Source organism: Colobus angolensis, unplaced genomic scaffold (assembly GCF_000951035.1).
Source record: "Colobus angolensis palliatus isolate OR3802 unplaced genomic scaffold, Cang.pa_1.0 Scaffold657, whole genome shotgun sequence".
In the NCBI taxonomy this organism is placed as follows: Eukaryota; Metazoa; Chordata; class Mammalia; order Primates; family Cercopithecidae; genus Colobus; species Colobus angolensis.
The window spans coordinates 44,868-55,880 of NW_012120232.1; the positions used below are offsets into that span (position 1 = coordinate 44,868).

General features: G+C 36.0%; 1 protein-coding gene across 1 annotated transcript in view; it reads left to right on the forward strand.

The window, feature by feature from the left end:
* ZNF107 (zinc finger protein 107) overlaps positions 1-11,013 on the forward strand; it is a 43,949-nt gene that overhangs the window by 24,568 nt on the left and 8,368 nt on the right. Inside the window, exons 2-3 of the mRNA XM_011925710.1 lie at positions 1,406-1,532; positions 2,014-2,109. Coding sequence (XP_011781100.1) covers positions 1,406-1,532; positions 2,014-2,109 — 223 coding nt within the window. The remainder of the gene's footprint in view (positions 1-1,405; positions 1,533-2,013; positions 2,110-11,013) is intronic.

Below are 11,013 nucleotides of genomic sequence, written 5' to 3' on the forward strand. Positions count from 1 at the left end.
AAAAAAAAAAGAGAAATGAGTCATCCTGTGTTTGCTCCTCCCCTCATACAAGAGATGTCTTTGATTGGTATCCAGTTGAGAGTTTCCCAGTTTCCTGGTAGTTGGGTAAAAAACAAGGAGGAGGTCTGGAGACTCAAGCAGATAAACTAATTGCTACCATTTCCTATGGCCATTAGAAAAATAGATAAAGCAGTCATGGTCCCTACCATCTAGGAACAGTTAGTCTAGACTAGCAACTGAATACATGGTTGAATTAAGTGAATAGATGTGTGGAAAAACATGTGGGCTTTATTTGGGCCACTTTCTTTATATTGTTGTGACTTCTGAGGTCATCATTTGAATGAATGTTTATGGACCCAAGAGTTTTAAATATTTTTATTTCTTTTACTTTGCTAAGAATGCGTATTTATCTTAAAATTACCCTAGAAAACCATAGGAAATTTGTTTAAATGACTAATTAGTATATTTATACAGTTGATGGGATGAGCAGAGTAATATATAGGGTTTACTCCCAGCTCCAGTTCTATTCATATTCACCCTTTTTGGAGGCCTTATTTAGGTCTGGCCCCACTCTGGAGTCTCGCCTCACAGAACTGATAAGAAAAGATCAGAGTTTTGGCTGGTGCCTTTCTAGAGTGGGTGCTAACAATTTCCGAATTCCACAAGGAGATAAATGGGAAAAAAAAGTATGCATTTTAGTGTCCTAATTTTTAAAATTTTTTATTAAACCAGTGCTTGCAGAGACATTCCATTTAGCAACATATTTTCTATTCCTGTGGATCCAGTAGTTTCCCACAAGTCACAAAACAGTAAATATAAACACAATGAAAATTTCTCTAAACCACGTTAAACTGTTCTTATCTGTAGCCCTCTCATCTGTCTATATTTAGCATACTTTTTTTATTCTATACATTTTTTTATTTTTTTATTTTTTGAGACGGAGTCTTACTCTGTTGCTAGACTGGAGTGCAGTGGAGCGATCTCAGCGCACTACAACCTCTGCCTCCTGGGTTCAAGCAATTCTCCTGCCTCAGCCTCCCGAGTAGCTGGGATTACAGGCATGCGCCACCGAACCCTGCTAATTTTGTATTTTTAGTAGAGATGGGGTTTCTCCATGTTGATCAGGCTGGTCTTGAACTCCCAACTTCTGGTGATCTGCCTCTGCCTCCTAAAGTGCTGGGATTACAGGCATGAGCCACCATGCTTGGCCTAGTAGAGACGAAGTCTCACCATGTTGGCCAGGATGGTCTCGATTTCTTGACCTCGTGATTTGCCCACCTTGCCCTCCCAAAGTGCTGGTATTACAGGCATGAACCACCATACCCGGCTATCCTATACATTTTAAAAAAAATTCAGTGACAGCTCATGGCCACTTGGTAAGTGTGTGTGTGTTTGTGTTTTTCAGGAACCATTGACATTTAAAGATGTGGCCATAGAATTCTCTCTGGAGGAGTGGCAATGCCTGGATACTGCACAGCGGGATTTATATAGGAATGTGTTGTTAGAGAACTACAGAAACCTGGTCTTCCTGGGTGAGAATAACTTCAATACATAATTCCTAATATACTCTAAATGTTTTATTTCTCTTTTTTTAGAACTGTTTTCTGATAATTTATGCTTTGCATAAATGAGTTTCAGATCTCTGTTTTCAAGAAAATATTTGAGATTTGTGTAGAAAATAATTCCTTCAAGATGTTTCATTTTGACCTGAGCTTTTCACATTAGTGAGCTAATCTGTATTTTTCACTCTAGATTAGTGATAATTCCAGAAATTTAGTGGCATGCAATATTGTTGCCCATGCCTTAAAATCTAATTTCCGACACCAATTTTTGATTCAATAGTACCAGATAGTAAAATTTAAAACCTACACATTTAAAATATTTTCTAAATATTTAGAAATTTATGTTATAAATTAGTATTTATTCTATTACATCCTTTTTACTGAGCACCTTACTGGATTGGTAATTGGAGAATATGATTAAGATTCATGTTATTTATTTTTAATAAAACAGGTATTGCTGTCTCTAAGCCATATCTGATCACCTGTCTGGAGCAAAAAAAAGAGCCCTGGAATATAAAAAGACATGAGATGGTAGCCAGACCCCCAGGTAGGTGAGAGTGAAAGTGAATACAACAGATGACAAAGATGAAAGGTCAAAGGTCAAATAAAAAGCCAGTCCTTAAAATGTGATTTGGGTAGCTGTATTCCAAAGGAAATACTTTCTGGAAACCCTGAGTTTTTTTTTTTTTTTCTTTTGCTCTTACATAGGGGCATCTTCTGTCTTATGCTTTTAAATTCTCTAAGGATTCTGCTTTCCCTTCAGTGATCTTCCTTCAAGTTCACAGTGAGAGCCAAAGTTCTTTTCATGGCATATAAGAGACTGCACAATCTGACTCTTTTGTTTTGGGGGACACATATATCTGCATAATTTTGAAAACCTCTATGTTAGACTGTTTTTAAAGTTATTTTTTGCATCATATCTGAAATGTGTGAGTAGTGGTTTCTGTTCCACTGGGTTTTTAAAAATTTATTCATTTTTTTGCACATTCCATTCTGTTTTTATTACTATAGTCTTGAAATATAGTTTGAAATTATAAAGTATGATGTTCTTCTGCTTTGCTCTTTTTCCTCAAGATTGCTTTGGCTATTCAAAGTTTATTGTAGTTTCATGTACATTTTAGAATTGTATTTTTCATTACTGTAAAAATAATACCACTGGACTTTCAATAGGGAGTTTATTGAATCTATAGATCACTTGGGAAAACATGGTACTTTGTCAATATTTACTGCTTCAATCCATATTCATAAAATATTTTAAAATTTATTTGTGTCTTTAATTTCTTTCATTGTAAATTTTTTTTACCTCCTTGGTTTAATTTGTTCTCAAGAATATATTATTTTAATGCTATTGTAAATAGGATTGTTTTCTTCCTCTGTTTTATCAGATAGTTTGTTTTAAGTGGATGGAACCATAATTTATACTTGTATGTTAATTTTATATTTTGGTAATTTACTAAGTATATTTATCAGTTTTGAAGGGTTTTAATGTATACTGTTTATGGTTTTGTATATGTAAGATTATATGATCTGCAAACAGCAACTTTTTACTTGTCTTCAATTTCAATGTTGTTTTATTTTATTTTATTTATTTTTATTTATTTTTGAGACAGAATCTTGCTCTGTCACCCAGGCTGGAGTGCAGTGGCGCTATCTCAGCTTACTGCAAACTCCGCTTCCTGGATTCACACCATTCTCCTGCCTCAGCCTCCTGAGTAGCTGGGACTACAGGCGCCCGCTACCACGCCCAGCTAATTTTTTTGTGTGTGTATGTGTGTGTTTTTAGTAGAGACGGGGTTTCACCACATTAGCCAGGATGGTCTCGATCTCCTGACCTCATGATCTGCCCGTCTTGGCCTCCCAAAGTGCTGGGATTACAGGCGTGAGCCACCGTGCCTGGCTGCTTTTTTTTTTTTTTTTTTTTTTTAACTAATTCTTTTGCCACATACTTTCAGTGCTATGATAAAAGCGTTGACAATGGGCACAATATAGTTTTGCACTGGTGTCTGTGAATTTGAAAGAGCAAAAACCTCTTTATAAACTAATTTTAGGAGGTAAAGATCTTCTTTTGTTGATCCCCCAGGTGATGGGATGCCCTCTGGGTTTGTAGTGGAGATGGGTTGTAGCTTAGTCACAAGGATGCTGGGTCTGCACTAGGGTCCACCTTTATTAGCTTGTTACTAGAAGCTTGGATAGTTTTAATTCCCATTTTAGTTTTGGATAGGCTGAATGTCCTTCAGGACATTGCTCTGTAGGGCAGTTATTAGGGCATGTTTTTGCAGTTGGGTCTGCATATGGTGGGCCTTATATCAGGATGTGGATGAGTGTGGCTTTCACTGAATACCAGCGAGGATTTTTCCAGGTCACTGTGTGGGTTTTTTGTTTGTTTGTTTGAGATGGAGTTTTGCTTTTGTTGCCCAGGCTGCAGTGGCGTGATCTCGGCTTACTGCAACCTCCGCCTCCCAGGTTCAAGCTATTCTCGTGCTTCAGTCTCCCAAGTAGCTGGGATTACAGGCTCCTGCCACCATGCCTGGCTAATTTTGTATTTTTAGTAGAGATGGAGTTTTACCATGTTGGTCTGGCTGGTCTCGAACTCCTGACCTTAGGTGATCCACCCGTCTCTGCCTCCCAAAGTGCTGGGATTATAGGCATGAGCCACCACGCCCAGCCACTGTGTGGGTTTTTATGTCTACAGGCAGAACTGACCATAAACTGTGGATCAGGGAGCTGGAACTGAGTCATTGAACTGTTTCAGGGACCACAGTAAAGGCCAAGGTCTGCAGGCCTGCCTACATGGCTACAAATAGGTGTTCTCCAGGCCTCTGGAAAGACAAGACCTCTCGCAGACTGTGACTAGGAGAAATTTGAGGTGATGACAGAGTAAGCTCAGAATTCTTAGTCGGACCAAGTTGGGAGGGCCATTTCCTGGTCTGTAGCCAAGTACAGGGGTCTTGTAGTTTGCCTCCTGAATGAGGGCCCGCCTTCTGAAAAGGAACACTTCTCAATCTTTGGCTCTAGCAGTTTCATAACTCCCTCCCTGCATCTCGGAACTCTGTTAAAGGCACTTATTTTTTATTTATTTATTTATTTTCTATTTTTTTGTTCTTTTTTGTTTGTTTGTTTTTAAAGGCACTTATTTTTTAGATGGGTTCTTGCTTTATAACCAAGGCTGGTCTTTAAATTCTGGTCTGAAGCAATTCTTCAACCTGAATATACCATGTAGCTGTCATCACAGGTGTGATACATGATGCCTGGCTCTCTCATAAACATTTTTTTTTGGTCAGAGATAGCTGATAAATGTTTTTGCTTTTGGGGTATAAGAAAATAGGGCACCTTTTATTTTTCCATTTTACTGATGTTACTCTCTGTATATATTTTTGTTTTTTATTTCCTACTTTAAATTTGTCTGTAACTTTAGATTCAGACATTTAGGGCAATATACTAGCATTTACAAGTTATGCCTAAAGTAAATTAGATAATTAGTAGGCATTCCATATTTACTAAAATAGTTACTTACAAATTTGAGCTGTCAGTATAAACAAATTATAAGATTTTCACCCACTTTCTTCAGCCTATATCTAAGTAATAACATAATTTATTCTCAAATACTTCTTTTATATATTAGAGACTCTAACCATATTCTGTGCGTGTGCACACACACATACTTACACATATAAATATATATTACATACACAAATATATACATACATATACTTATTTTCTCTTTATTTAGCAGTGTAAGGGTATTCTTTGCTTCTAAAGTCAGGTTACAGAAGTTTTATTTTGTGTAAGAATAGCATATATTTTAAATATCAGAAATATCTCCACTTCCTTTTACATGCTCATTTATTAAAATTTTCTCATTAGCATTTTCTATTTATGATTATACTGCATTTTCTCTGAACTTTTACTGCCACACAACATGTGCCATTGATTCAAAATACCTGTCTTCCATGAGTACACAGTTAAATATTGCAGTTATCTAGACAAATTCTTTCTTAATGGTACATCAATGTTGCAAAAAAGATTTCATGAATAAACATTTCTCTTATTGTTTTGTAGTTCCATATTAGTGTGGTTTTTCAGTGTAGGTTTCTTAACATCAGATTATTGGTGTTTTGTTTTACTTACGTAATTTTAGACAATTTGCAATTCTGTACACTTTTAAGTCAATGTGGGGTTTAAAAAATAAATTAGCCATATGTCTATTACAATCAGATTGTATATGTGTGTGTTTTATCTATAAATATGACCCAAATTTTGGTTATAGCTTATCTTGTTTATATTCTTTCTTAGCTGATTTTAAATGGTTGTTTTGTCTAAGTAGTCATGGAAATCATCTTTTTTCACTGTGTGTTTAATGATGAATTTATATTTCCTTTGTGTGACAGAAACACTTTTGTGATTTGAGGCAATTTTTGAAAAGATTTATAATTCTATATTTTTTCAGTTTTTCTTAAAATATTGTTGTAAAAACCCATTATATAAAATACACAGTTTTAAATCTATTGAAGTGTCATTGTTTTGAGACAGGATCTTACTCTGTCACCCACGCTAGAGTGCAGTGGCATGACTGGCTTACTGCAGCCTCAGCTTCCTGGGCTCAAGTGATTCTTCCACCTCAGTTTCCTGAGTAGCTGGGACTACAGACATACTATGGGACCACCATGTCTGGATAATATTTTGATTATTTGTTGGAACAGGGCCTCACTAAGTTGTCCATGCTGGTGTCAAACTTCTGGCCCAGTAATCCTCCCACCTTGGTCTCATGAGCCCTTGCAGTTCACTGGTATTTTTAAATTTCATAAGACTTGGTATGATTCCTAACAGAATACACCAGATACAAATAAGAATATTGTACATTCTGGGCCGGGTGTGGTGGCTCAGGCCTGTAATCCCAGCACTTTGGGAGGCCGAGGCAGGCGGATCATGAGGTCAGGAGATTGAGACCATCCTGGCTAACATGGTGAAACCCCGTCTCTACTAAAAATACCAAAATTAGCCGGGCATCGTGGTGGGCACCTGTAGTCCCAGCTACTTGGGAGGCTGAGGCAGGAGAATGGAGTGAACCCGGGAGGCGGAGCTTGCAGTGAGCCAAGATCACGCTACTGCACTCCAGCTTGGGCGACAGAGTGAGACTCTGTCTCAAAAAAAAAAAAAAAAAATTGTACATTCTCTTGCTTTTGACTGAAAACTTTTGTACATGTCTGTTAAGCTTAGTTGGTCTGTAATATGGTTTGCATGTCTATGTTCTGCAAACCTCATGCTGCAATGTACTCTTCAATGTTGGATATAAAACCTAGTGGGAAGTGTTTTGGCTATGGTGCCCAATTCCTCATGAAAGGCTTGGCATCATCCTCTTGGTAATCAAAAAGTTTATACTCTTAATTCAAATGAGAGCTGGTTCATTAAAAGAAACTAGCTCCTTCACCTCATACTTCCTCTGTCTATGACCATGTGATATGTCCAGTTCTCTTACCTTCCACCATGATCGTAAGCTTCCTGAGATCCTCACCAGAAGCAGATGCTGTCATGCACTTCTTGTACAGGTGCAGTCTGTCAAACTAAGCCAAATAAACCTTTTTTTTTTTTTTTTTTTTTGAGACTGAGTCTTCCTCTGTTGCCCAGGCTGGAGTGAAATGGTGTGATCCCAGCTCACTGCAACCTCCACCTCCTGGGTTCAAGTGATTCTCCTGCTTCAGCCTCTGGAGTAGCTGGGATTATAGGTGCCTGCTACTGCGCCTGGCTAATTTTTGTGTTTTTATTAGAGACAGGGTTTTGTCATGTTGGCCAGGCTGGTCTCGAACTCCTGACCTTAGGTGATCCACCCACCTTTGCCTCCCAAAGTGTTGGGATTACAGGCGTGAGCCACCACGCCTGGCCATTTTTTCCTTTATAAATTATCCGCTCTCAGGTATTCTTCTGTATGTAAAAAAATTAATGTCTATAATGTTTTCTAAGTTTGCTGTTTTCTTATTGATCTTTTATCTGAACTATTTATTATTGAAAATGGGGTCTTGATGTCTGTAATTATTATGTTGCTATGTATTTCTTGCTTCACTTTTGTAAATATTTTCTTTATATATTTTGAAGCCCTACTGTTATATATGCATATACATATAGATAAATATAATAGTTACATGTTCCTGGTGGATTAACTCATTATACTATTATATAATATCAATCTTTGTCTCATGCTAGTCTTCACTTAAAGCATATTATGTCTAATATAATTATGACTACTCACCCAATTGTGGTTACTATTTGTATAGAATAAAGATATTTTCCCCATTCTGATATTTTCAACCTATTTGACTCAATGCTAATATGAGTTTCATTTTTATTTCTTTTTGAGATGCAGTCTTGCTCTGTCACCCACGCTGGCTCACTGCAACCTCTGCCTCCCAGGTTCAGGTGATCTCCTGCCTCAGTCTCCTGAGTAGCTGGGATTACAGGGGTGTGCCACCATGCTTGGCTAATTTTTGTATTTTTTTTTTTTTAGTAGAGACAGGGTTTTACCATGTTAGCCAGGCTGGTCTTTGCCTCCCAAAGTGCTGGGATTACAAGTGTTAGCCACTATGCCAGGCCTAAAATTAGTCTCTTATAGGCAGCATATTGTATGCTTTTTTCTTAAGTCATTCAGACTTTTTCTTTTTTTCTTTTTAAATGTATTTACTTATTCACTTATATTTAAGATGGGGTTTCACTCTGTCAATCAGGCTGGCTCATAATGTTGTAATCACAACTCACTGCAGCCTCAACCTCCCAAACTCAGATAATCCTCTTACTTCAGCCTCTCAAGTAGCTCTACTACAAGTGACTACCATCACACTCAGCTAGTTTTTTTGTATTTTTTGTGGAGACAGGGTTTTGTTATGTTGCCTACACTGGTCTTGCAATCCTAGAATCAAGTGTTCAGCCCACCTTGGACTCCTAAAATACTGGGATTACATTTCTTTTTATTAAGTTGTTTAGTTAATTTATATTTAAAATGATTGTTTAAATAAATGAAGTTACTATTATCAGTTTTATTGTTATTGTTTTATGTGTTTCCTTTAGGTATGTTTTTTCTTCTGTTTTCTTCAATTTAAATTTTAAATTGTGTAGGGACATGCTTTATTTTTAATTTTTTTCATACATTCTATAAATATTATTTTCATAATGGTCATGAAAAATGGAGATTACATAAAACATCTTAAAGTTAAAACAATTTTTTTTTTTTTTTTTTGAGATGGAATCTCACTCTGTCACACAGGCTGGAATGCAGTGGCGTGATCTTGGCTCACTGCAACCTCTGCTTCCCAGGTTCAAGTGATTCTCCTGCCTCAGCCTCCCAAGTAGCTGGGATTACAGGCTCGCGGTAATTTTTGTACTTTTAGTAGAGACAGGGTTTCACCATCTTGGCCAGGTTAGTCTTGAACTCCTGACCTCATGATCCACCTACCTCAGCCTCCTGAAGTGCTGGGATTACAAGCATGAGCCACTGCACCCGGCCAATATTTTTAATCTCATAACAACTTCAATTAAATACAAAAACTATACCTCTGTATTTTTCAGTTGTTATTACAAATTATTTTATATTGTGTATTTATTAACAGATTAATATTTCATTTTTCATGTGCTTTTTTTTTGTTGTTGAGACAAAGTTTCGCTCTTGTTCAGGCTGAAGTGCAATGGCGTGATCTCGGCTCACCACAACCTCTGCCTCCTGGGTTCAAGCGATTCTCCTGCCTCAGCCTCCTGAGTAGCTGGGATTACAGGCATGTGCCACCACATCCAGCTAATTTTGTATTTTTAGTAGAGACAGGGTTTCTCCATGTTGGTCAGGCTGGTCTCGAACTCTCCTGACCTCAGGTTATTCGCCTGTCTTAGCCTCCCAAAGTGCTGGGATTATAGGTGTGAGCCACCGCACCCAGCCGACCTCTTATTTTGGAAAGTATTTATATTTTTTCTTTGAAGTAAAATAATTTTAAATCAAGTCTTACTGGTTAAAATTTTTTATTACATCAAAATTTGGGAAGTACTCTGCCTTTTATGTCTTCAGGTAACCTTTCTATTACTTTTTTTCCTATATTCTTCTTCCAATATTTCTTTCTTGAATATATTGACATACTTGATGACGTTCGATAAGTTTTACATTCCATGTTTTAATTTTGTTTTGCAATTTAATATTTTTGTGTTATATATTTTAGGATGTGCCACCTCACACCAGTTAATTGTATTTTGATGTTTTAGTTTATATTTTAATTGTGTATGACAATATTTAACTCTGCAGTTTAAGACAGTGTGGAGCAAAATCAACTGTAAATTAGCCATAATCATTGTCTACTGCCAATATAATTATCTGTCTTTATAAATATTATCCCTGTTTTTTTAATGACTTGTATTTTTCTGATACAGGTTTGTTGTGAATGGTTGTTTAATTTTGTCTAGGTGAGCAGTCATAAAAATTCTCCTAATTTCAACATTTAGTTATCTTTGAATCCATATTTTTGTGTGGGAGGAAACATTTGGATTGAGAGATAATTTGAAAACTGTCATAACTATCTTTTTTAGGTATTATTTATTTTTACTTGTCAAAAACACATAACAAAATTTATAATCAAGTATTTTTAAATATTCAATTTAGTCATCTTAATTATATTGACAGTGTTATGCAGCATATCCCTAGAATGTTTTTATCTTGCACAACTAAATCTCAATACATATTAAACAACTACCAGTTTTTCCCATTTTTGTCACACTTCACAAACACCACTCTGTTTTCTGATTCTAAGAGTGTAACTGCTTTATATATATCATACAATCTCCATCTTTTTGTGGCTGGCCCATTTCATTTTACATAATGTCTTCTAGCTTTGTCTCTATAGTTGTTAGAATATTTCCTGCTTTTTCAATCCTGGGTGATATTCCAATATTTCTGTATTTCAAATTATATCTACTGAGTAGTTTGGTGACAGAAATTTGCATTGTTTTTACTTATGTGCTTTCAGTGACAATCCTACAATAATTATTGGTATGCAAATAGCTCTTCATATGATCATATATGTGTAAGTTTATATATGTACTGCATTCTAATTTATTAGTCAACCTTTTTTTTACCTTTATGCTCCTACCAAATTGTTTTAATTCTGTAGCTTTGTAATGTGTTTTGAATTCAAGAACTGTAATGCCTTTAACATTGCTTTTTTTTTTCTTTTTTTTGGGGGGGAAGATTCTTGGGTATTTTATTGTCTCTTGAGATTTTATATACTTTTGTGGTTCCTGTTTCTATTTCTTCAAAAATGCGATGAGAAATTTTAAAAAACATTACATTAAATTAGTAGATTACTTTGAGCAGTATGGATATCTTCACAATATTAATTATTTCAACCCTTGAACAAGAGCATACTCAAGAGTGTGTTGTTTAATGTCTATGTATTTGTAAAAGTTTTCAGTTTTTTTTTTTTTTTTT